The sequence below is a fragment of the Sebastes fasciatus genome, chromosome 19, assembly GCF_043250625.1.
Source record: "Sebastes fasciatus isolate fSebFas1 chromosome 19, fSebFas1.pri, whole genome shotgun sequence".
Lineage (NCBI taxonomy): Eukaryota > Metazoa > Chordata > Actinopteri > Perciformes > Sebastidae > Sebastes > Sebastes fasciatus.
In genome coordinates, this window is record NC_133813.1 from 18,686,229 (window position 1) to 18,713,980 (window position 27,752).

General features: G+C 42.4%; 1 protein-coding gene across 9 annotated transcripts in view; it reads right to left on the reverse strand.

Annotated features, from left to right (window-relative positions):
* The window catches only part of rimbp2a (RIMS binding protein 2a), an 84,531-nt gene that overhangs the window by 7,293 nt on the left and 49,486 nt on the right, over positions 1-27,752 (reverse strand). For 4 of the 9 annotated variants that reach the window (XM_074618679.1, XM_074618681.1, XM_074618680.1 and 1 more), the window contains 13 exons: positions 22,862-22,966; positions 17,087-17,291; positions 15,258-15,415; positions 14,991-15,070; positions 14,770-14,879; positions 11,130-11,948; positions 10,837-10,860; positions 8,901-9,052; positions 7,442-8,260; positions 6,625-6,780; positions 6,186-6,332; positions 4,215-4,317; positions 2,424-2,546 (listed from right to left, as the gene is read on the reverse strand). In XM_074618679.1, coding sequence (XP_074474780.1) covers positions 2,424-2,546; positions 4,215-4,317; positions 6,186-6,332; positions 6,625-6,780; positions 7,442-8,260; positions 8,901-9,052; positions 10,837-10,860; positions 11,130-11,948; positions 14,770-14,879; positions 14,991-15,070; positions 15,258-15,415; positions 17,087-17,291; positions 22,862-22,966 — 3,001 coding nt within the window. Of the gene's footprint in view, positions 1-36; positions 2,271-2,423; positions 2,547-4,214; positions 4,318-6,185; positions 6,333-6,624; positions 6,781-7,441; positions 8,261-8,900; positions 9,053-10,836; positions 10,861-11,129; positions 11,949-14,769; positions 14,880-14,990; positions 15,071-15,257; positions 15,416-17,086; positions 17,292-22,861; positions 22,967-27,752 lie in introns of those variants that run through there. The other 5 variants (XM_074618687.1, XM_074618682.1, XM_074618684.1 and 2 more) reach the window with 5 other exon arrangements.

Below are 27,752 nucleotides of genomic sequence, written 5' to 3' on the forward strand. Positions count from 1 at the left end.
CACATCGAAGACAAACAAATTCCATCACCCTATCACTAGAGAGAACGACCAATGAATCTGGTCCAGGAACTTAGGAGGAGACTTTGTTTCTTTATAGAAATATTTCATATTTGCAAACATAGATTTTATGTTTGTCTTCTGTAAAATATGAGCCTGTATTTGTGGTGTTTGGTCACAAATGACTCGGCAACAAAACTTTAAAATCATTTGGTGACGAAGCCTATTGCTGCATATAATATATACCACTTCTAGGATGAGCAGGTTTACATATTGATGTGTCTTAGCCATGCTTCAATCAAAGGAAATCAATGAGAGGATTTTTGTTTTGTTTGTCTTAATACATCTTATTGATTTGCTGTATTGCATTGACAGATTTGATTTTCCTGTCTAGCCATAATTGTGCCTGTCAGCATGCAGGAAGAAATCTGTGGTCAGTCAACTATTCAAATCATGCACACAGAAACGCACACACACACATTACACGTATTTGTACACATATTTGAATATGCAGTGAGACACAAATGAGGAGCAAACAAACAAACCATGGTGCAATAATACGCAGACAGAATGGGATTCATGGACATGACACAACACCAAAACACACACAGGACTCTGACATGCATGCTACAAGAAGCCTAAATAAAACAAAATGCACCTAAAGATAAAGATACAACGCTATATGTCTATTTTTTTCACTTAATAAATTAAACAATTCTGAGATTTAAAGCAAAATCCCAAACTTCCCACACGTTGTCAACCCTTGTAGCAACTAGGTTCAGGGCAGCTAGAGATGGCAGAGATGTTGTGGAGGTCATTTATTTGAATTTGGCATTTGCAATATTTGGAAAATGCACTAGCTAGCAAAGTGTGATACTATTGGGCCAAAGCTTTATGTTGATGTGAAATGCATTGCTCCCCGGGTGAGCATACGCCAACCCACAGAAGGTTTGGTAATTGTATTTATGTGGTACTAGCAAAGAAATGTAAGGGACAACTGTAGGGCTGGATATCGTTTAAAACAATTCCAATACCAGTACCCTGAATGTGATACCGACACCAATAGAGTACTTCATTCAATACCCATCATGTGAATGGAAGCTGTTTCGTTCTCTCCGCTCCCCAGCTCAAAGCTTGCTCCAAAAAAGAAACAAGCTGTGGCGTATTGTAATTAGGACTAACGAATGTTTTTTTTTTTAACATTTAAAGCTTCTATTGAGGTTTTTTCGGATTAAGCTTTGAATGTCTGTCGGCATCTTTTATGACCCTAAAAAAAATAACCCACGAACAAAATTCGCAATTTGAATAGAGCGATTCATCGGATTAAATGAGACAGTCTTTTTTTGTATTAAATCAACATACTTTAAAGAATATAACTTGTCTAGTTATAGTCTAGTTTCATTTGATTGCTGCTGAACCGCTCCGTTAATACAGGTGCGTTTTTTTGTGTGCAGCGATTGGGTTTTTCTTGACTGCAGTAAAGATGTTGTTTTTGAAAGGCTAAATGCCAACAAATATGGATTGCAGTGGAATATTTAGTTTGATAAAAAACATGTTGTGAGTTATTGGAAATGTTTGGATCACACAAGTCTGAAACAATCCTATCCAGCCTCCATGCACAATACACATACATTCTGGGTTGGGCTCGCTCGGGCATGCTTCCAACTCATGGTGTGAGTGGTAGTGAAATTGGAGCAGGATGGAGAGGGATATAAGGCGACGCTCCAACTTTTTAAGAAATCCGCTCTGTGCTCCATCCAAAATCCTTCCGCTCACGCTCCACCCTCCCACGCGCTCCACTCTGCTCTGAAAATAGTAATTTTTTTCTAGATCTGGGCACAAAAAAGGATTTATTTCATGTATCGTTTGACTGAAGAAGTTTCGATCCTACTTGGTACGGGGTTATTTCGTAGTACCGATACTCGGCCCTGGACAACTGCATTCCCAACAGCTGATACTTCCAACTCAAAAAACTCAAACGTCTAAAGAAAAACAAGAAAGCAGTGGATGTGTAGTCATTATTTAATGTCTACTACTAATATTTCTTCAGAATCTCATGCATGAATGTTCTGATTAAAAGTGTAGTAGGTGTGGTTGTACCACAAAGGGAAGGGGTTTAGCAGGCATCTGGAGTTCAGTGCAGTGAGTGAGGCATTCTCTGAGCAGTCAATCAATCATTTATCATCTGCAACTGTGGAAACGTTCATCCCGGACCCCAGGTATGGCTTGCCAGTGGGTCCGCCATTTCAGTGCAGTGTGGTCATGCTGTTCAACTGTAAGCATAATAATAACTATTATTATTTGAGACAGAGAAACAGGCACTTGCAAAGTGTCCACGGCTACTTCTTGCTGTTTTTGCCAGTTGCCGTTGGCATTTTTTGTTGCCATGCTGTGCTGGTGGTAGAAACAGGACTGCAGGCACATACCATGGGGAGACCTGGTGCCGCCCATGTGCCTGCGGGAAGACATCGTCCTGTTCCGAGCTACTCTGCCATAGTAAACATCCTCGTTGACGGGGTTTCCCTCACTGTTATTCTCAGAGGTTACCTCTACAGGAAACACCAATTAGAGGGTGACGGGGGTTACAATGCAAACGCTCAACATTCCCCTCCCAAAACGTATTAGCTAAAGATTTGTGTTGCCACCTTCTTATTGCTTAGAAGACACAAGATAAAAACAAATACACACAGGAAAGCAACAATGAAAAAATCCCCAACGATTCGACTGTTATCAGGCCATTAAATGTGCATTAAAGGTTGCTATAAGCACCACAGATGTGGGTCATCAGACGCCTACTACGTTGTAAAAGTGAAAGCGAAACTTAAAAGCAACACCTTCTAACGTGTAAAACTGAATGAAATGTTACGTTTTGAACACAAACAAAACAGCTTCTTTAGGTTTAGGCAACCAAAGTTAAATAAGTTTAGGGAAAAACTTTGTGTTCTGGTTAGGGCTGTCAAAGTTAAAGCGATAATAACTCGTTACAGCAGATACATTTTAACCGCACTAATTTCTTGAACACATTCACACAACTTGCAGTTTTTACGTTGTATCGGGCTCAGTTTTAATGCTAGAGTGAAGATGCTATCATATGAAACTAGAAAAACCTAAGGAATCCATCGGTACCAACTATGTCATACTAGCTTGACGTGAAGGAGGCTAAATAACACTCCAAACTTGGGCTAAATTTTGGAGAGGAAAAAATAGCATGGCCATTTTCAAAGGGGTCCCTTGACCTGTGACCTCAAGATATGTGAATGAAAATGGGTTCTATGGGTACCCACGAGTCTCCCCTTTACAGACATGCCCACTTTATGATAATCACATGCAGTTTGGGGCAAGTCATAGTCAAGTCAGCACACTGACACACTGACAGCTGTTGTTGCCTGTTGGGCTGCAGTTTACCATGTTATGATTTGAGCATATTTTCTATGCTAAATGCAGTCGAGTGAGGGTTTCTGGACAATAGTTGTTATTTTTTTTGTGTTATTAATTGATTTCCAATAATAAATATATACATATATTTGCATAAAGCAAGCATATTTGCCCACTCCCATGTTGATGAGAATATTGAATACCTGACAAATCTCTCTTTAAGGTACATTTTGAACAGATAAAAAATGTGTGATTAATCGCAATTAAGGTTGAAAACCCTGTGTTTTGTGTCTCATCCATCACCCCCAACATCCACCTCACATGGAGTTTCACATTCTCAATACTACAGCACCTTTCTTCCGCTTCTGCTCCTGTCATAATTACAGCGATCGCTAAAGGGCACTGTCGTGTTCTTTTGTACCTTCTATCGTTGGAATAGATGATAAAACTACTAGTGGCTGTAGTAGGCCCCTATTGACCCACATCTATGGTGCTTATAGCGACTGATGACACCTATTTAATAGCCTGATAACAGTCTAATCGGCTGAAATCCCCTACTATGGCAAAACTGTTGTGATTGTCGGATTTTAAATCAGAGTAGATTAGCGCATCAGCGTGTGTAGTGCAACTGTGTTTAAGAAAAGTGTCAGCTTTTTGCATCATAATAATCTCTGCAAGATGTTCAGGTAGTGAAGGGCATGAGCATGGTTCATAGACACAAAGGTGATCACAGAGAAGCTCATGATGGTTTTAACAGAGCAACAAACACTTCAGTTCTATGGCACAGAAAACATAAAAAAAAAAACTCCTGCTCTCTCTCTAACCCCCTCGCCTATACTGACCAATGGAAGGGACCATTAGAGGTCGTCTCTGAGGCTGGGGGCCACCGTGATGAATTCTTCTCCCGGTCTCTCGGTCGTGACGGCCTCCAGCGGGAGTATTGGTCTGAAACGCACATAAGCACAGAAAACATTCGCAAACATGAAACATTCACGAGCTGCTCACAGACACACGACTCGCAAAACAGTGTGTGAAAAATAAAACGCACGTCGACATACTCGTACAAATTGTATGTAAACGAAATCATGCAGCACTCACAGGCAGGCACACTGAAACACAGACGCATAGACGCACACTCAGACACACACAAGCCCACGGGAAATTTCAACATTCCAAAATTAAGCAAATACTGATAACATACTACTGAATTAAATATGTTAAAAAAAAAAAAAAAGATATCGGGAAGCACTGTCTACCGTATGTTACAGTGTAGTCTCCCTTCGCAGCGCTAAACTGTTCAGTCTCTCCCTGTGTCTCTCTCCAAGGTGCTGTACACATTCACACCCAGTCTATCTTCGTTTCTCGCCATGGAGCTGAAACATTCAAACCCGGTTTCTCTCGCTCTGTTTCTCTACATGGTGCCTAAACGTTAAAGGTGCAACGTTATCTCCGATCCTACTAATAGCCAATGCACCACAGGCTGCTACTATCTACCTAGTGTAACCTCATCACACAGCTAAATAGAGAAGATTTCAGCTTAGATTTAGAGGGAAAATGTTAGCAATATAGAAAATATTGGTCCAGACTGGATAATCAAACATTGAAGATGTTGCTCCAGAACTGTTTCTCTTTACTGATATGTTGATATCATAGACTGTATATAAAGACGGACGACATGACAGCTCCCCAAAAGTGAAGCCGAAATATCTCTGCCACCCCCTGGTGGCTGGCTGCAGTATAAATCCCGCTCCCTCCATGTTAGTGGATGGGACATGGTCCAAACTAAAAAGTCAAAGTACACGTTTTTTCCCAAAGATGGTTTCTGTCATTTTAGGTAGTTCTTTTCACGCTGATGTATGTTCAAGTGTTCAAGTTTGGTTTTAATTAGTTATTTGATGCTATAAAAACGGGGTGAGACGTCATGATTGACAGCTGTGATTGACAGCTACTCTGAGTGAAGTAGTCATGGAGGCTTGGGGATTGTATGAGAGGAGGGATGTATCTTTAAAGATACAGTGTGTAAGATTTGGTGACATCCAGTGATGTGGTTGCAGATTGCAACCACACCACTCCGTGAAGAGGACCCGCTCCCTATGTAGATATGAAGGGCTCATTCCAAGCTAACGAAAAACACAGCGATTCTTAATTTCATGTGATTATACACTAATGAAAACATAGTTATGAATATCATGTTCCATTTCTGATAATAGATGCTTCGAAATGTTACACGCTGTTCCTTTAACTCTCAATAACCATCAAGAGTCTGTGTAATTAGAACGTGTGTCAATTTGATCATAATTAGAGTTAGTTGTTGTTTCCAGCCGAACAGCTACCGTAGCAGCTAGATGGCTCACGTTAACAAACTGCGGCGGCATGTGTGGGCGGGACCTCGATACCGCCGCTCCAGTCCCCCGATCACTAGTGCGCAGACTCTGGCTCCAAATGACGTCAAAATCTCAAGATGGCAGTTCCCGTATCCGGGATATTTTGGCTTCACTTTTGTACAGTTGGAGGAAGTGGAGAGGCGTCGTCCATCTATATATACAGTCTATGACTGATGTGCTGCCTTAAAGCATTAGTCTGTCTCTCTCGGTTTCTCTCCATGGTGCTGAAACCCAGTTTTGTTTCCACTCTATTTTTCTATAAATTTGAATTAAACTCAGCACACACGCTAACAACACTTATTAAATGCAAGTCAAGGCATCAGTCTCAATTGAAGTATCTGTGCCCGTGCAGTTCACTAAATAATAATAATAATAATAAATTTGGGTGGTTATGACTCTTGGGTTTAGAATAAGTGCAAAGAACTGCACCTTGGGTGTGTTGTGCGAGTTGCGTCGACGTCCCTCTTCCAGCTGCATCTCAGAGTACAGCTCCTCCTCATCCTCTTCCATGATGTCAGACAGGTCAGAGCCCCGGCTGCTTTCGCTGTGATACTCTTCATTGTGACTATAGTGAGGCTTTTGGCAGTCGCACACACACAAACACAAACACACAGACGCAGTTGTTTAAGTCCACATACATACATACATACACACATGCACACACACCAAACACACATGGATGGGCAAACACACGCCATGTGAACACACACAGAGACACGGGCAAAAGGAGTGTACGCATGCAACCACCCAGAACATGCATGCACACACACGTCCAAACATACACACACACGTAGAGCGGTTGTCCATTGAAAACACACATTGGGACCAAATAAGGTAAAAGATTCGTCACTTATCATGTCGTTCTTACCGGCCTCCCGAGCTCAGAGCCTCTGAGGAACTCGTCAACTGAGGGTCCTCTCCGACGGCCGCGCGCAAAGCCTTCCTCATCTTCCTCTTCCTCATCGGAGTGATGCTGGTGAAATGAACGACCCTGCTCTTCGTATCTGACCGGCCTCCTGTCCCCCTGAAAACATGCATGAACACAATAAATAGATGGTTGTATACCCTTAATTTCCAGCCCCTTCATTTACAGGTGTTTTAAATTCAAATTAAAGGTCCCTTATCGTGCTTATTTTCAGGTTCATACTTGTATTTTGTGTTTCTACCAAAACATGTTTACATGCTGTTATGTTAAAAAAAAAACTTTACTTTCCTTATACTGTCTGCCTGAATATGTCTGTATTTACCTTCTGTCTGAAACACTCCGTTTTAGTGCATTTCAATGGAATTGTAACGAAATTGTGTTGCTGGGCAACAGTTTGGGTCCATGTTTCCTTCCTGTCAGCTGATATCATTCACATACACTGCATTTGGAAATAAACTAGGACACATTTAGAATGTTTGTTTCCATTTAAAATTGTGTAATGGTCTATATTGTAGATTTGTGACATCACAAATGGACAGAAATCGTGATGGCTTGTTTTAAAGGCACAGTTTCTGAATATGGGCTGTGTGTGATTTTCTCTGTGTTTCGATACTTTCACAGTATTTATATAGCACTTAAACCAAGGCATGAAAATCTCACTTTTTACAATATAGGACCTTTAAGTTTATTATTATGCGGCGAGTTTCTTTTTTGACTGAATAATTCAATTTGTGTGATTGCATTTTCATTTTCATCAGACCTTGCCACTTTCTGCCGCCACCCTCTGCGCTGCTTCTCGGGCGATGGCTTTGGCCACGGTGTCCGGGATGAGCGTGCCTCGAGGCTGAGGAAGGATCCTCTGTGGGGAAGGGGAGCGTGGATTGGGAGGGGGCGGGGCCTCCAGCATGTGGCCTTGCATGGGCACGGGAGGCTGGGCGGAGGGAGAGCGTGTGGGGTCCCAGCCGGGCTGGCTGGGCGGAAAAGCTCCCCCGTGGTGGGCCGCGTGCTCTTTGGCATCCAGGTCTCTGGCACATACTGGTCTCTGAGGTATAGGGTGGTGATGGGGGTGGGGGAGCAGAGGCAGTTGGTGCTGGGGCCTGGGGCCTTGGTGGGGAGGTCGAGGCTGAAGGTGTAAGGGCTGGGGGTGAGGATGTGGGGGTCGGAGCTGGGGTTGTTGCGGGGGTCCGCCCGGGTGGGGGAGTCTGGGGTGGGATTGAGGGTGAAGAGGGTGGGGTTGAGGGTGAGGAGGGTGGGGCAGGAGCGGGAGCGGTTGTCCGTGCGCCTGGGGCGGAGCGGGGAGCTGGAGCTGGGGCGGGGCGTGAGGAAGGTGAGGGGATTGGAGGTGGGGTTGAGCGTGGGGGTGCGGAGGGGGGCCTGCGTGGGGGTGCATTGGCGGCGGCGGCAGGGGGATTGCAGGTAGAGGCACGAGGAGGTTGTTTGGAATGACGGCGACTTGGGAGTCCTGGGATTCTCCCTGTACTGACAGCGTCCTGACGATGACCTCCCTGGCCTCCAGGCACTGAATCCTTGTCAGCTCGACAGTCACATAGTCTGCCATTGGGAACAACACCTCAGCTATCTGGATGTAAAAAGAGAAAATAAAATGGTCAACAGAAGCTGCATAATCATTTTTAACAACTGAAACTTTCCCTTTTGTGCCACTCCAGGACTACAAGACGAACATATAAAAAATGGTCAGTGTTCTCTTTGTTCCCTCGCAATTTATCAATTTTTCTATAAGTAATGTGAAGCACATAAGAAGGCAGAAAACATTGCACTGTGTTGATTTACTCTGGCCGTCACCAGAGGGAGTGAGAGACCTTTCCGAGATGTTCACAGCTACCCAGATTGAGTGGCTTGCACTGAACATGAATCACAAGTAGGTGGCACTACTGTGCTGAGGGGCACTGATGACATAATGTTCAACTCAACAACAGAGGCTATTACCACCTCATCTGTGATGTGTGTTCTCATGTTTCAGCTGGATTAAATATGATTAAACAACTGTATCTTTGTACTGCATGTAGGCGTTTGAAATATGGATCCCATATGCTTGCTACCAGCCCCTCGGTACTATGCATGATACTGTTACAAAGCCACTTATTTTTTCCCTCTAATCATGAGCGATGCCTTTAACCCAAGATGAACTCCTCGCCATTACTCACCACACCCTTTTAACAAAAGATATAGTCTCGGTTGGTAACACTTGGCTAGCTCACCCTCTGTCCTTTAGTGCAGACCGCGTAGCCAACCACATTTGCCCCGTTAGATGTGCCCGTCGGAGAGAGGACGGGGGGCTTCCAGCGGACCTGGAGGACCCCTGGAGCCTGCCCGCACAGCACCTGTACATCAAGGGGGGGCTGGGGAGGGCCTGGGGAGGTGAGAAAAACAGATTAACAGATTAAAAGTGGTTACTGTTTTAATATCACCAATATATAAACAAGAGGAAAAGGGTGTGAAGCATTCATTAAATGCACAAATTGGCACACACAAACATGCATAGAAATGCCCACGTACAGGAGAAGGGGTGAGGTGGTGAGGTGGGGGGGGTGAGGATTCAGGACACAACAAACATTCATAGTTTGTCCTGCATATTTAAATTTGTGAAAGGAATACATAACACCTTATTTATACTTTGTAGATAGTTCATGCGGACACTTTAATGCGATAATGTGACATTGCTCGTGGGGCGACATTCACATCGTGTGCTGTGTTTATAAAATGTAATTTAAGTACGTTATTGTGGCGGTAAACTAACACTATCTCACCTAAGATACTCGTGATGTGAACAATTCAGTGTGTATTCCTCTGGTTTTAGTGCTGTACTGTAACCTCACACTACTCTTTACGAGAGGAGAAACAATGAAAGTGAAACAAAACAATGTGGGCTTCTGGGCCTCCTGAGAGAAGCGCTGTTGTCTCCGCATGCAGGACACAATCCAGGGAGACTAACTGCAGCCCATTCTTTGTCTTCCTCTCTCCTGGATCAGTGGATATAAAACATGCACAACTGCACTCAAGCAGAGGCCAATGCACACTCATACAAAATGGTCATTTCATTGAGCAGTGGAGAGGCACTGCTTTATATAGCGCTGGTTACTACTAGGCGAGGCTATAGGCTGAGGAAATGACTCATCAGAATAATGGCTGATCATATCGTGCGATGCGTGGCTGCTCTCTAATTGGTGATCTGCTCAGCGCGGTGAGCGAACGTGGGCAAAATTGCATTTGAATTTGGTGTCAAAAAAGTTCAATTTCGATATATATAATTACAATATACGTGAATGACAACATTGCTTGTAGGTGAAAAATTATTTTCAATAAATGCCATTTTGCCCAGATCCCCTTAATTCAGTGGTTCCCAACCTGGGGTTCTGGACCCCCTTAGGTGTGCGCCAGGATTTGTCAAAATTAGATTTGCACATGTATAACTAAAATCGTAATAACACATTTACTGGATCATTTCTACAAAAGTCTTTTTTGCTACTTAGTAGGCCACATTGTGTTTAAACCCATTATTTCTGTACATTTGCAGATAAAGATCAGAATCCACTAATATTAATAGTATTATATTATTAGTAGAATTTGATTCCAGTGGTGGCTGCGAAGGATTTCAAATGTGCCCAAAAGTCGACATTCATTGAAAAAAATATGGATGTTATCATTTCCAAAATTCACAACACGTTTTCATCTAACAAAATATTCTGCTTCAATCCATATTTGTTGGTGTTTAGCCTTTCAAAAACGATATTTTCACAGCGGTCAAAAAACTGCTCTCCTGCCCGCCGCACAGAGGCACTGATGAAATATATTCATTAACAAAAGTTTATTTATTCAAAAAATACTAACTAATTTAATACAATTTAATTTGTAATTTCTTTTAGGGTGATGACGTCAGAAAAAAAAAGGCTTTTCTTAGATACAAGTAGGGGGGGGGGGGCTTCAAGGAAAATAGATTGGGAACCACTGCCTTAATTGATTGCTCATTTTGAACAATATGTCATAATTATTCTCCATTTCATGACCGTGACCTTCTTCCAAAAGCATCATAGCACTAATGTCATCTCTGCCCATTGGTTTTTACAATAGAAGAAAATCATTTAGTGCTCAGACATTTGGGGGAAACCCAGCCCAGGACTGATGTTTCATTCTGACCTGATCTGCAATATGGTGTTGGACCTAGACAAAATACAATACACAACAACGGCATGGTAAGGAAAAGCTGCGCTGTACTCTTCTACAGCACAATACAATAACCTTAATATTGATATGGCATTATGTTACATAGAGCTGGCATTACGGTAATAAACAGAGTAGTAGCAGTCTGTCATCTCATCTGTCTTCCAAGATTTAAAAACATGTAAATAAAGAAACTCCTGACAATGCCATGGAGCTATGCATTCATTATTGAAACTATATCTCTATGTATCGAAATGAGCTGTGCTGACCTGCAGCCTGAGTGCAGAACTCCACGCCAGCTTCTTTCCTCTCTCTCTGCTCCAGCGGCAGTTGCCACGGCACCTGGTGTGGCAGCGCCACCACCGTCACTTTGTAAACCGTCAGGGGCTTCAGGTTGATGAAGCGTAGTCTATACCTTCCTGGCTTTACCACCGCGTGCTCCGTCCCGTCCAAGAACACGGTGTGGCCGTAGTTGCTGTTGCTGGGCAGCCAGGAGACCTCGGCAGTGTCGCGCTGGATGTCGTCCACCCGGAGGCCGCACGGCGCCACCACCACGTTGGCCCCCACCAGCAAGGTGCAGCGCAGCTCGTCCGACAGGCCGCGGTCCGTGAGGCTCTGCACCGACACGCGGTGGACGCAGCCGTCCAGGTCCAGCTTCTCCAGCAAGCACTTGGTCCGGCCGCCGTACGCTATGCTGGCGCGGAGCTCCCCGTCTATTAACACGTTGTAGCCAGAGATGTTCCCCCAGCCCAAAGGCACTAGTGGAGACTCCCAGGCCACGATGACGCTCCGTGCCAGCTGCTTGATCAGGTTGATCTTTCGGGGATAAGGCACGACGTCTTCAGCCAGGTCCTCGGGGTCCATGGGCCCCCCTGTCCCGTTGCTACAAGGAACCAAGGCGTTACATGAGCCCAGGAGGCCGTCTTGGGAGGAACCTCCATCCACTGGAATCAAGGCCAGCTGCATATTGGAATATGGGCCCAGGTCGTCCCCTCCGTCCCCAGACTGAATTGCTAGTTTTTCCTTGTCCTGGACAAATTCTACAAAGTTGGAGGGAACAAGTCCTCGCTGGCCATCAAGCAGCTCCCCTGTGACACAGAAAGACATAGAGAGGGAGGTAGGAGATACTCAACATTCTTCCTGTGTATGTTGATGAACAAAAAAGCCTAACACCAACTACCTGACTAACTGTCTCTATAGGAAAGCACAACAATCCCTCCGTGATGCCTCATGCAAATGTTAAAATTAGGCTTCACTAAAGGCTCCTACAAGACAAAAGGAAAGCTGTAACTTGAACACAATAAATCATCAGTGAGAGCTATTTTCCTTGTGGGGTGGGAATGAGTCAGTGAGTGAGAGGTGGGAGATATATCTAAACATACAGTAATCCCTAAGATGTAAGATTTACCACTGCTTCTCTGATGCTATCTTTTGTATTCTCTCCTGAAAACATTTTTTTTCCGAAGAATGTGAACTTATATTCGCTGCTTTCGAACATTTCCAAGAACCCCCTTGAGCATGTAGATGCTGCGGTCAATGCAGACAAAAAAAAAAACCTTCTTAGATTTGAACTGTAGTTTTTTTCCCAAAGGGAAGAAGTTTGTCTTCGAGAAAAAGCTCCCTATCATCTTGTCCTTCAATCCCTTTTTCCACAGTGGCCTGGGAGACCTTAAACCCATCTGTGTGTATGTGTGTTGTTTGTGTGTGTGTGTGCGCTGATGATTAAGCCGAGCCCCGCTGGATTAGTCATCAAGCTAAAAGGGACCAAGGTCCCATCTTGACAACAGCTTGGTCTGAAGCCCGAGTCTCCCTCCTGCGTGGTAAATACAAGGCTCCTCCACGATGCCGTGCAATCTCACCGCCCACAGCTAATGAATCACTGCAGCTGAGTACTACTGTGTATGTGTAGTGGGCCGCGCTGTCTGCAGGATTGCTAGTCAGGGGGGATTAGGATTGCCTCTGATGGAGAAGCCTTCATAACTCTAAAGAGATTAGACGGAGAATCACTCCAATCACCAGTTCTAAAAAAAAAAGTGTACAGGATTTTTTCTTGGGTGCGCTGACACAAAGTATACTTACATACAGGTGTAACCAAAATAATAAAATCTCCTAGTGGGAAAATGGATGGTTTTGTTAGCTATAAAAGAGATCTGTTAACTTTAATATGTGAGTAACATTTGACAAAAAAATATATAGCAGTTTAACGACAGCACCATCATCTGAGCCCAAACTGAAGGTGGATCAGTCAAAAGACTGCAAAATGCAAAATGATTTTGATAATCTCAATGAAAATCATAGCAACATGAGACAAAGAGGAGGTCAGATCACAAGGTGAAAACGAGCAGCGGGGATATAACATAATACAGTGTGAGGGTGACAAATGCTGCTGCTGTCATGTAACCTAAGAAGAGTCACATTTGTAGCAGTGTTACGATGATGACTGTACCAGCAGTATAGTCTCTTTACATTAAGGTTTGATTATGACGTAATGGCATGTCTCACACAGTGAAGTCAGCAAGATATACTGTAGAGTGGACAACTAATAATACATGTCATTGTACAGTACACATATATATATATATGTACTGTACAATGACATGTATATATATATATATATATATATATTTGGCCTGGAGAGGAGGTTGTGTTGCTCTAGCTCTATCTGTATGGCGTGGAGAGGAGGTCATGTTGCTCTGGCTCAATCTATTTGGCGTGAAGAGGAGGTCGTGTTGCTCTAGCTCTATCTGTATGGCGTGGAGAGGAGGTCATGTTGCTCTGGTTCAATCTATTTGGCGTGAAGAGGAGGTCGTGTTGCTCTAGCTCTATCTGTATGGCGTTGAGAGGAGGTCGTGTTGCTCTGGCTCAATCTATTTGGCGTGAAGAGGAGGTCGTGTTGCTCTAGCTCTATCTGTATGGCGTTGAGAGGAGGTCGTGTTGCTCTGGCTCAATCTATTTGGCGTGAAAGAGGTTGTGTTGCTCTGGCTCTATCTGTATGGCATGGAGAGGGGGTCGTGTTGCTCTGGCTCAATCTATTTGGCGTGGAGAGGAGGTCGTGTTGCTATCTGTTTGGCGTGGAGAGGAAGTTGTGTTGCTCTGGCTCTATCTGTTTGGCGATAACGGGAAGCTGCTTGACATCCTCCTGGATCCACCTTCTCACATAATGTTTGCGTAATATGTATTAATTTTTGTCATATGGATTGTCTATGTTGTATTTTCATCATGTTGCTGCTCTGTACACACGACATCTATTGCACGTCTGTCCATCCTGGAAGGGGGATCCCTCCTCTGTTGCTCTTCCTGAAGGTTTCTTAAATTTGTTTTCCTTTTTCCCTGTTAAAAGTGTTTTTTTGGGGGGGGAGTTTTTCCTTTTCCAATGAGACGGTCGAACTGTAAAGGAGAGAGAGTGTCGTATCTTGTAGAGATTGTAAAGCCCCCTGAGGCAAATTTGTGATTTTGGGCTGTACAAATCAAATTGACTCGACTATATACAGTATATATATATATAGTATATGTACAGTACAGTATATGACATTGTCATTTGAATGGATGGTGAGGGGATTTATATGCCAAATAGAAAACTGTAAACGGAACAAATTCACTGGGGGATAACTGCGAGCTGACACACACGTCTTGGCATTTTGTCTCATTGTGAGATAATTAATACGCGATGATGCACACGCTTGTTGTGACTGTCAAGCATTCTCTGCTACAGCAGCAGACAGGGACTCAGGCAACATCACAGACTCGAAAAAGCAACAAAGGACACCTCCTGCTGTACTGTAATCTTTGATCTGTGGACTGCAAATGTTCTTCTTTAGACATTTGTCATTTAAGTATACCTGCCTAAGCTTGACTTGCACAGTTAATGTTGGGCAAGTATTTTCCATGTCATCTTGGTTTACTTCTCACCTTGATAGAAGCCGTCGTCGTCCATGTTTCCATAGACGTACAGATACTTTCCAGCCACGAGGGGGAGTTCTGCTTCAGGATGCTCGTTTGGTCCATCGTAAGGGTTATAACTGAAAGGAGAGGTTCACTTGTTTTTAGTTTTCACAGCTGCTTTTTACATTCATTTGTAAATGACGAAGCAGTTAGTTATATTGTGCAATAAAATCAAGAGAAGCATTCACCTGTATCGGGCAGTGCAAAGGCGGACCTGGCCTGTGTAGCGAGGCTTGGACCTGGGTGATGGGCTGGCCTCATCCTCCATCTATAGATTGACGACACAAACAAATGTCATTCCCGTTTACATATTATTCATAATTAAGACTCAACACCAAGCAAAGTAAGCCATTAAGTTTGAATACATCACTATATAAGTCAACCTAACTGTGGGTAATGTTGAGAACAGGGAAAACTTCATGCATTATTGCTACGGCAGCGTCCCTCAAACCCACCTCTGAGGGGGTCCGCTGTCGAGGGCTGCTGGGGCGATCCGTTGTCACGGTGCTGGATTTGACAGACAGCAGTTCTGGTCTCTCTCTGTCTCCAGTCTGTGGTGTGCAGGGCAAGAACTGGGAGATCAGTAGCGGCGTGTTGGCCGCGCTCTCATCGCCTGGGAGACATTGATTTCCATAGCAAATAAAAGAGCAACTGTCATTCCTTCTGCACCCATTTGCTGCTCATTGTACAGCTATTGATCTCCTGTTGCAGCGAGTTGTACGGCAAACACTCCTCATGGCAAAGGCTATTCCACCCTCCCATCAACACCTCACATCTGCAACACATTTTGCCCTTGAATACCATTGAGGTCCTCGGGGAGAAAGGGGGAAACACACACACACTTGAAAAACCGTAGGAAATATAAAATAGAAAAGTCTAAGAGTGTGAACTGCTGAATTCCTTGAGGAAATTAAAGTCAGCCAACAACATGGGTCCACTGTATCAGTGGGTTTGTGAGTGAGTAATATTATGCATTAGCCCAAATGCATCAGTGAGTCCCCCCCTCTCTGTTTCAAGTGCAGAGAAAGATAAAACAGGATTTCCAGCACTTCAAAGACCTCTGGTCTGTGCCAGACTGTATAAATCTACATCGCTGATACGGCTCTATCTGCTGGCTCTGCAGGTTGCACTTGGTGTCGTTAGAATACTAATGTGTTAAACTACATCCATGTCATACATCAGGCCTGTGATCAATTAGCGTAGATATTGATCACGAATAAGCAGTATCGCCAGTAATGGTGTCCACCTCTGGTCAGGAGTGAGCTGATCCAGCTGTTATGTGAGCCGTTGGGGGATTAGATCGCCCCGACTCTCATTTCATTCTGATCATAGGCCTTTTGATCACATGTAATTTGGTGGGTGCTTTTATCTAGAGTGCATTTATATTTATTTTTTTTCAGAATGGGTGGACCTCACTGGTAGCGGACCATTGATCCCAGATTTAGCATTGTGCTCCTATGACACTGTTGGATTCACGATGGACTTTTTAAAAAACAAGAAAGTATCATTGCAGCAGAAACAGAGATATGGACTTTTCTTATTCCCCGCATTCTTCTTCTTCCTTGTCAAAACCTGGTGCCTACATCACCCACAATGCAACTTGCCCAGCGACAGCCCCGAGTCAGAGTAGAATGTGCAAAATCGGTGGAGTTCCCCTTTAAAACACTCAGTGCCATAATCAACATTGAGTAAAGATATAATATCTGAATTAAACCATTATAAACCATCCCCATAAGCACTCCTGCCCCCTACTACTAATCACGCAGCCCTCTTGGATGCCCCTATGGTAGATAAAACATGATAAAGTGCCCTCTAGGGTGCTTTTCCAGTAGAGAAAATGTGATGAAGGGCGCTCTAGGGTGCCCTTCCAGTAGAGAGAACATGATAAAGTGCCCTCTTGAGTGCTCTTAAATGGAGAAAACACAATTAAGTGCCCTCTACGGGTGCCCTTCCAGTGGAGACAACATGATAAAGTGCTCTCTAGGGGGCCCTTAAATGGAGAAATCATGATAGCGTGCCCTCTTGGGTGCCCATAAATGGAGAAAACACAATAAAGCACCCTCTTGGTTGCATTTAAATGGAGAAAACATGATGCAGTGCCATAAAGGCCTATATAACATACTAGAAAACCTTCTGCTGGAGCCCCACCGCATGCAGCTGGTGCCCTTTTTATTTTTTCCCGCCCGTGCCCCTCAGACAGCCTGAGTCTGCCACTGCTACTAATTATAACAGCAATAATAAGGAAATGTTGAAGTTGGTTATGAGCTGAGACCACCCGACCCACCTGTTTCCGTCCGGGCTTCAAATCCAACGATGACTTGTGAGAGTTTCTTCTCGGATGAGAGAGGGATCCGGGATGTGCAAGCGGGATTAATTTTAAGGACGTCCGCAGTATCCGATTGCAAACGGAAATTCAGCAGCTCGTTGGACAGCTGGTGGAAGTGTTCACTCTGTGACCTGCATTTCTGCTCCAGGTCACGAACCTTGACCTTTGATAGACAACGAAGAGAGCAGAGGAGGGGGGCGGTAATGGCAGGAGAGAAGAAAAAAAAAGAGAGAGCAGGAGGTAAAGAGTGAAACATGAGGGAAAATACACACACAAAGCATGGAGTGTACTTCATCATATGTAATCTCTGAAGAATAGCCAACGTTTCATCTATTAATGCTGATCAAACACATAACCAATTAGGAAAGGATCCCTACAGAGCCATTTTTCAGCATATAGCAGCATGTTATATTGAACCCACTGCAGTCTAATCAGAGCATATTGGAAGTGTAGAGTCATCTGCACTGCTGCTGCAGCTGATACATAACACTGCTAAACTCTGATAACGAAGCAAAGAGTTAAGAGGATTATAACACTTAGAGTACAGACATTAAAGACGTCATATCATAGATATCATATCAGAGGAAGATGGATGGGGTGTACTGTGAGTATACTCAATCTCATTCAGTGCACATATGGATTCTCAATTTGCACAAAACACCCACTAAAGGCTTTGAAAAGCTTTAGCGATTTGCCGAAAATTCACACACGAAAACTAATCAGGGAGGAAAATAAATACCTGAAACATTCTGTCCTTATTGTTCTGTTTGGACAAAAAAGACAGAAGAGACAGAAAAAAAAGTAAAGAAAGAAGAAAAATTTAAAGAAAAAACACACCGTAGACAGGACAAACACCAATAAATGACATTGCAATTGACGTAAAGGAGAAAACGAGACAATCGTATATTTATCAGTACAGATAAATATACAACATGAAATTAAAGTAAAAAAAAAAGAGCAAACTGAAAAAGCTTTCCAAGCACAAACATGATTGAGAACTGTGGGTTTCACAGAGAAGAGAATAAAGAGGTTAGTTTGACCCTACAGACAGCGGGGTTATGTTTTTCTTCCTGTTGAAGTGTGTGTTTGCCCATTAGTGTAGAGAAACACGCCTGTGAAGGAAGACTACAAATTGATTCGATGGATTCGCAAGAAGAGAAGTAACTCCTCGACGGCGGAGTTTCCGTTTCTCACGAACCAAACTCTTGATGTTTGTCTGAGCCAGACTCGGAGCTCGGTAAAATCGCCTTAAAGTGCTTCGGATGGATAATAGCGCGACCTCGCTTGAACCGCACTCGAAGGAGCCCGCGCCCTATTGTCGTGACAAAAGGGATTTAGAGTGAAATGAGGAAATAATTTCGAGCAGTGACAAGCATCTTAAAGACTGTGATGAAACGCAGCAGGTCAGTGATTTGATCACAGGGACGTTTAGTATTCAAGGTCGGCCCGGTTGCTGGATTAATGGGAGGCTGCAAACTGCTGTGAAAGTTTGGAAGAATATTTTACAACAATAAGAAAACCTACAGGGAGACAAAGGACGAGGTAGGAATATAACTGCAAAATACAGAAGCTGAGCTACTGTTTGTTTTAAATTCTCTGAAGTATGAGTCACCAACTGGTGCGGAGTATTGAATAACCTACACGGTATTAAAGTGTTTGTTCACAACTACTTCTGGGCAGGAAAAAAGGCCCACGTGCATTAAAAGAGGATCCAGAAACATGACAGAAGGCATGAGTTGGAGGTTTAAGTCTCTTTCCAACAGGTTCTCACCATGGTCAGAACTAGGGCTGTGTATTGACAAGAATGTGGCGATACGATACGTATCCTGATACAGGGGTAACAGTTTAATATATTGCGATATATTGCGATACCGTAAGTTAAGTGATATATTGCGATTTTTTTAAATAAAATTTTATTGACTCTCTTTAATGTCTTGTTGTTGCACCTGTTCATACCTTTATCATTCTTATTATTCTTTGGAATTACTGCCAAATTACCCCAATATTTACCTTGAAATTTGTCAAAAAATACTTTATTATAAACATTATTTAATAATTATGTTCCGCTATTTCCCAATAGCTGGTAATTTATTTAATACATTTCCAGGAAAAGAATACAAAGTTGATTGATATGCTTTATTTCCATGTCTGCTGATAAATAGATAATAATTAGCAAATAACTTATTTGAAATTTCTTTAAAAAACTCCCTGAATCATTACATTAGCTACCAGGTTACATTTGTGTCCACAATAAGTCGCACAATGGTGAGATTTGTGCCTGATCAACAGTGTCCTTTATTAGTTTTGGTTTTCAACCTCAGATGAAGAGCCGCTTCTCGAGCCTAAAGGCCCTATTTTAACGATTATATGCTATTTCAGCATATAATTATGAAATAATCTTTATAATAAAGTCATTTTCGGTCGATTTTGAGGTAAATATTGGGATAATTTGGCAGTAATTCCAAAGAAATTTCAAATAGGTTACTTGCTAATTATCACCTAATTACTATGAAATTTGCGGACCTGTAAAAGAAGTGTTACCAAACAGTCAATTGTTTACTCAATAGTGAGCAGCTAATTTAGACAGATTTTCCACACTTACGAATCATCATAATCTTGCATTCTTACTGACAGGTTTAGTGTCACTTGTTATTTTTGCATCTATAAAAATGTGACTCGTTGCATTGTGGGATTGTTTACGAAAACGAGCAAACTCCTTCAATATATCGCTTTTTTTTTTCAAAACAGAAGTAACAAAGTGTTTTGCAGGAAGAAGAAAAGGGGAAAGGTGGAGATAAGAGACAGAGAAAACAATATATAAAAGCAAGTGGACAATATGAAAAGTATAAAATGAATGGAAAGCAAGACAAACAAATGGTGATTTTTTTAAAGTAGGGTATACAGGCCATGGACACTACTCACTATATACTCTTTTTCATTCCATTGTAGGAATTTTGAGGACACTACATACTGCATGCAGTATATTTCATGCTCAGAATTAGGACAGACAGTGGCAGACAGTAAACATTGTAAATAGGAGTGATATCAGACGTAGCCCGTGTTTGACATCCACCTCAACTCACACCTTTATTGGTCTTATTCGCATATGGAGCAAATGTCCAATCATAGCTTAGCTCATCCACTGTGTAGTTAAGTCCCCTATGTGTTGAAACTGGTCCTGGATGATCTCAAAGTTCAGGCTAATGTCACAGGATATGGGGGAAGTTCACATTCCAGCAAACCAAGCCAAACGTGCTACCTGACACACACACATTGGTTAATCCTCACACTAAAAACCACTACCGTACTCTTATGTAGGTATGTAAGCTAAGCAGCCGAACAGGGTTATTTTTAGAATGAAATAACAGTCTGATCTTACATGTTTCCATATCATACTTATAATATTTGGCACTAAGCAGCTTTCTAGATAAATACTGTTTCTTCATCGACATGTCTTCTTCCTGAATCACCGACTGGTGAGGATGCCCAGACGGTTTGTCTGGGACAAAATCTGTCAGCAGAATTTGACATTTGACGGCAAAATTGACGGTTGCTTGGCTAGAAAAATCTACCTGAAATCAAGGACACGTTGTTTAAAAAAAATCCTAAACATTTCAAGTGGTATATCTGCCTTTGTAATCACTGTAAAAATAACAGAGAGCTTGACAGGCGCAAAGAGGAAAACACCTGTGTGGGTGGTGCAGGGACTTTACAATAGATGGGTGTTTTTAACAGATAAAATTGCATTTTTCAATTGAACATTTAACTACATCAAAATTGCATTTATTGTTTTTTTTTATAGTTGACATTCTAGTACCCCTTATTCCACATTTGTCTTATACTATGTGAGACATCCTGAGGATTTTTTGGGGGTTTTATTTCATCAGCTTAAAAAAAAGATCTAAACTACATTTAATACAGGTAACACTGAGGTAAAGATCCTGTACCTCTACCAGGTGTATACTGCCTCCTCGTGCTCTTGGTCAGCTTGAACCCGAGCTCGCCGAGAACACACAGAGACACGCAGTGGCAGCTGACACCGTGATTACAGTCCATGAGGTAGAACAGACAGCGCACGGCTGACAGACTGTCAACCCAGTACCCCGGTTGATCACAGCGCTTGGTACTTGAAGAGAGGCCGCCTACTGTACTCCTGATGGCACGGCTCTGATGAGCAGGTTTATTTTGGGATATGTTAGTGTCTGGTAGCGGCTGGTGGCGGAAGTAAAAGCACAGTTTTTCCACATTAAAAAACCTCTTTGTGTAATTGTACAAACAACTTGGCATCTGCTTGGATATATTTGTGTCTTTGAACAGACGCCAATGCAAATGCAGTACGAGAAGCAGGTACACGCAGACAGAAAAAACCTCCCAGATTTCTGAGGAAGCAGTCACTATTGAGCCCTTTTATTACCATATCAAAGCCTGCGTGGTCTAATCCAGTGGGTGTTTTGAGTTTATTTACAGATCAGTCATTAGAATAAGAATTTGAATGGGCTTTTTTAGCTTTTCGTTTGAAACAATTAACAGTAAATGACGCTGCGACGGGACAAAGATACAGCAAATAAAATGTTTTAAACTACATATTTGTTCATGTAACAACCAAAAATGTAGGCATCATCACGGTGCATGAGTGTGTTTACGACATGGGGAGGTCAAAATTCACAAAGGTCTTAAATTTAAATATACTTGCATTAATTAGAGACACATATCTGGGTCAAGTTATGTTACTTTATACTTTTACTCCACTCCATTTTGAAAACAAATATTATTATTAATATTTTTATTCCACTACATATATTTGACAGCTTAGTAACTTGTTACTTTGCTTATTCAGAATATTAATAGGAAATAAAAAATAAAAAATCTATTAATACAATATATGATGTATTATCGCAGGTTAAGTTAACCAGCAGTAAATAAGTACTTAAATTTAGCACCACCTTTACCAGCAGTTCGCAAGTGATTGACAGCTGCCTCCGTTGAATGAACAGCCAATAGGAACGCTCTCTCTCTCTCTGAAATGACATGTGACTGGCCAAAGTCTCCGTTCACGGGCTAGATTTTTTTTAAAGCCTGAAAACAGAGCCATGAGGAGGTGCAGATTTTATGGAATTTGGGCCCAATGATGCCAAAAGTATTCTGCCTACTACAGGTTTAAGTAACACTTTGAATGCAGGACTTTTACTAGTAGTATTGCTACTTTTACTTTAGTAAAAGGTCTTGATACTCCTCCCACCACTGAGCACTAGTAAAGCAGTATTTGTCTTACTTAATCACTTCCTAAGCAGAATATATCCCAGTCTTAAAAGGGAGACCAGACTGAATACAACACCTAGAAAAAAAGTAATGTCTGCACATTGAAAGACGTCCACAAGGTGTTTAAATGTATCAACGACTAAAAAGGCGACATTTTTAGCAGAGAGCCCTTCATCCCGCCGTCAAACAATATGAAAGGTGTTGTGAGCTGAAGCTGCGTTTTCTAATGCAATCTGCTGATTTTACTTTATGTGACATCTTTCTGAGGTCTTCATCTTTTCTGATACAGTAGCAGCGATTCGATGACAGTGATTCAGCACAAATTGGCTACTGACACATCAGTTACTGAACGAGGAGCTTCGGTTCGTCACTGCTCTCATCACAAAATCAATGACAAAGGAGGGTTGTGTCAAAAGTGTAAAAAAAACAAGCCTTCAATTTTGCACTTTTGCCTTTATCCATATATGGCCATACCTTTTGCAGTTGATTGATCTCCTTCTGCTTGGTGTGAAGGGCCACCAAGGCTTTCTCATGCTCTATCTGCAGCTGCCGCTTCAGCTCTACAGCCTCGTGCATATGCTGCGGACAAACAGAGAGAGGATGCGGTTAAAATAAACCATCTCCCCAAAAATGCTGTACTATTCCTTTAAAGTCCGACTTCGCGATCCAAGTGTTGAGTTTCTCTGTGGAAGAAAAGAGCATTGTACAGTATGAGCTTTTCATATCATTTGTAATGTATATCTATCAGATTCAACCCACTCCGAACTGACTCAGACAAAGCTGTCCCGCACGGTCACCCACGCCGATCCTAAATCTACCCTTTCCCAAATTAGCCGAGTCATGACTATACAGTATCTATCCGCGGAGTCACGACCGGCTGCCACATCTCGCAGAAACAGAGTTAAGGCCATAAGATGTTTCTGCGGGCTTAAGAAGAAAAGACAGCTTAAAAAGCTCTGACATTCATCATTTCTTCTCTGTGTTCTCTCTGCCTTGAAAAAAAGAAGAAAAAAAAGAAAAGCCTCTTTACCTCCCGGAGTGGCTTCGAGGTGTCCTGAGCAGGCAGCCACTGCTTTGCATAATCAGGCAGAAGTTCTAAGCTGCAGAGGACTGGGCTGGCTGAGAGGCTGTCACTGGAAGCCTTAGAGAAAACTACTTTTTACTCTTTTACCTCTTGGAAATTCAGGGAGGGCTTGATGGACTCACCTACATTTCCAGCAAATGCACCGTTTATTTTTTTTATTTAATTCAGTCCAAAGGGGCATATTGGCATGGGAAACATACGTTTACGTTACACCAAGCAACTGTGACCTAAAAACAAAAATCTGGTCCTCTCTCTAGGTTCCATAGTGGAGAGGAGGTCGTGTTACTCTGGCTCTGTCTATTTAGCGTGGAGAGGAGGTTATGTTGCTCTGACTCTATCTATTTGGCGTGGAGAGGAGGTTGTGTTGCTCTGGCTCTATCTATTTGGCGTGGAGAGGAGGTTGTGTTGCTCTGGCTCGGATCTGTTTGGCGTGGAGAGGAGGTCGTGTTGCTCTGGCTCTATCGGTTTGGCGTGGAGAGGAGGTCGTGTTGCTCTGGCTCTATCTATTTGGCGTAGAGAGGAGGTCGTGTTGCTCTGGCTCTATCTATTTCACGTGGAGAGGAGGTTGTGTTGCTCTGGCTCGGATCTGTTTGGCGACGCCGGGAAGCTGCCTGACATCCTCCTGGATCCACCTTCTCACATATGTTTACATTATATGTATTCATTTTTGTCATATGGATTGTCTATGTTGTATTTTCATCATGTTGTTACTCTGTACACATGACATCTATTGCACGTCTGTCCATCCTGGAAGGGGGATCCCTCCTCTGTTGCTCTTCCTGAGGTTTCTTAGATAATAAAGCCCCCTGAGGCAAATTTGTGATTTTGGGCTATACATATGAAATTGACTTGACTTGACACTGTGATGTCATATTAAAACAGAAACAGACATTGATTTTAAACTGACACCCTGCCTTACACAAGCCTGCAGCTCCAGCCCTTAGACTACTGAAGGCTCCACAATGTGTTGAAAAGGGGCATTTGTGTGTCACACAACACTGTAAAGACAAACATCTTTGAGACCGGTGATGTTAACAGTCTAGCTGAGCTGTAGACCTGAGATTTGGACTTGAATCAGACTTAAAGGGGAACTCCCATTCTACACATTAAAGCTGGAGTTGGTAACTTTGGGCAAATATGAAAAAAAAACCTGTAATGCCTATTTTCTGTTTTCAGAAACATCTTATAGTGTACTGTTCAGCTGTAAAATGAGAAAGATTTCTCCAGCCGGTGGGCGGTGCTTGGTTTTGCCTCGACTGTTTTCAACTTAGCGGGGTCACAAACTTTCTCATTTTACAGCTAAATAACACACTACAAGATGTTTCAAATGTTTTAAATAGGCATTACAGTAGCAGAATCTTGATTCATATTTGATCAGCGCGGCCTAGTTTGACTGTTTGAGTTCACGATTTACGCGAGCAGTGATTGACAGCTGCTGTAGAGACTGCTCGGCTCTGATTGGTTGTTTTTGTTCGGGGCACAGTAGAAACTTGCAAATGCCATTAGGAGCACAGGACACGGATCTGAATCAGAACCTGATTTTTTTCAGAGATTATCATTCTCATGCACTACTGTCAGGATATAGTGACCATTCTAAAACAATAACTTTTTATCATATTTGCTCAAAGTTAGGGCGGCACGGTGGTGCTGTGGTTAGCACTGTCGCCTCACAGCAAAGAGGCTTGCAGAAAAATGGGGGGTTTGGAGAAAGAAGTGAGCTTACCAGGCCTCTGTAGCCCGCTCCTTAATTATACATGGATTGTCCTCTTCAGTGACAATTGTAACTATAACACTTTATCTAATAGCCACTATACATTAGTCTTCCATATTGTCCTTTACACCTTTTGTAAAATAGAAAGGGGTCTTAAATTCCCCCATAGAATATATGACAATTAATCTTTTTTGTTACCAGATTATATAACTTTAAAGCCCAGATGGGCTGTATCTCATTAGCTTTAAAAAAAAATAAAAACCTTTAAAAAAAATAAAGTCTGTCTTTTACTATTTTTTTTTATGTTGCGTCTCCTCCATCTCTGCCTTCTCCACCCACATCGCCGTGTGTAATTTTCTCTAAATAGTCTCTTTGTCTTCATAATCAATACACAATGAGAAAGTGACAAACCTTTCTTTGCTGTATTAGGGAGCGGGTCAGTTTTTCTCAGATGGGTACATTTCTCTCTCAAATATCCTGACAAACAGACAATCGATGGGAGACGCAGGGAGGCGAGGATTTGTAATGAGAGTGCCTCTCACGGCGCACTGAGACTGTGTCTGATTACTATTGGCAGACCACAACACGGTGAAAAAAGAGCCTTTTCCGTGAATCCGATGACACCTCACCTCACGAGTTGCATCACTTCGCCTTCGAAAGTTTTCTTAGAAAACAAAACACACGGGAGATGGGGGATGTTTTCCGAAAGAGGCGGCGAGAATCGGGACTGAAACATCTCCGGATGTGATGAATGGTGTGAGCCGAACAGAATCACTGAAGTGTGCGAGGAATGAATGAGTGCAGATGGGAATGCTGGAGAAATGTAGTGAGATATACAGTGTGTCAGTGGGAAAAAGTGGACAGATAGAATCAGGGGTGATAAAGGAGGATAGAAGGGTTTAGACTTGGGTCTCCTAATTCTTTTGCTTTGCCTACTCAGCAGTAAGACATGTGTAGGGTTTGCCTTAGAGACACATTGCTCAGTAGTCTTTTCCACCAAAGAACGGGAGAGATGAGGAAGAAGCTGTTCCAGATTCATAGTATCAATCCCTGAACTAAATTTAGATTGATTTACATAAATTAATCCATAACTGCAGATAATTAAATAAGGGCAGAGAAAGGAAATGTCTTCCTTGGTAGACATGGAAAAAATTGGAGTACTTTGATCAAGTAATCCAAGAGTTTAGTTTCTTCAGGTGAAGCTCTTACTGACACTTACTGACAGGGGCTGGGCACCCGATTCAACTGTTACCAGGCCATTAAATGTGCGTTATCTTGTCATAGATGTGGGTCAGTGGGGGCCTACTACGGTTACTGCATTGTAAAAGGGAAAGCAAAACTCAAAAGCAACATCTTCTAACACATAAAACTGTATGAAATGTTGCATTTTGAACATAAACAAAAAGCGTTTTGGCTTAAAATAATAAGGCTACGTTCCAAAAACACTTTTTCTTTTTACTTTTAGTACAAACTGCAGCTGCCCTTACAAAGTATGTACTGTTGCAAGCACTATGCATACAATTGGGACATACTGGTATTTTTGGCATTCTGCATTCGACATACTATGTACTGGGACATACTAAATCTTTTTTTCTGTATACTAAATACTATGGTAGTATGGGTATTAAAACGCAGAGTACGTTTCAAAAGTGAAAGTGAAACTTAGTGCTTTCTGAACACAAAGCAACAACACGCTGTTGGTTTCAGACGGGATGCGAACCTGAACCTTCTGGATTAAAAAACTGTTTTCTTTTGTCCCATCCATCAACCTCAACATCCACCCAAATATGGAGTTTCACGCCATACTTTCTACACTACAGCGCCTCACTTCCGCTTCTGCCCCTGTCATAATTGCTGCAGGGTCGCTAGAGGTCGCTGTCGTCTTCTTTTATTGTTTATTTCGGTGATCATCCTTTCGAATAGATGATAAAGCCTACTAGTAGGTATAGCAGGGCCCTACTGACCCACATCTATGAGGCTTATAACCACTGATAACGCTCATTTAATGATCTGATAACAGTCTAACCAGCTGGGGTTTTCTGAGTTATCCCACAATACTCAAAATAGTTTTCTGACATTATTAAGTTATCTGGAGCTGCATGGCCACATGATGTTTTTCACTCCACACCAGATAACTAAAACTACCGCAGCACTACAGTAAAGGTGATTCAGGACTCAAAGTGTCATTTAGTGAGAAATCAGGGACAGGTTTACCAAAATGTGAAGAAGTCAAAGGATATAGGCCTATTGTTAAAAAAAAACTTCATTAAACTTGAAATTATATGTCACTTGTAAAAAATATTAAAATGCAACGATTCAATTACAAATGCAGAGAAGATTACAGGTGGAGGGAGGAGACATTGAAATAGAGGGATGAATAGAAAGATGAAGAGCTGGAGTTATTAAAAGAACATTTAAAGGGATAGTTCGGTGGTTTTGAAGTAGGGTTGTATGAGGTACTTATCCATAGTCAGTGTATTACCTACCGTAAAAGACGGCCGGTATGCCCCCAGCTTGGAGAAGCAGACAGAAGTACCGACACCGGAGCAAAGCAATATACTGCTGTGGAC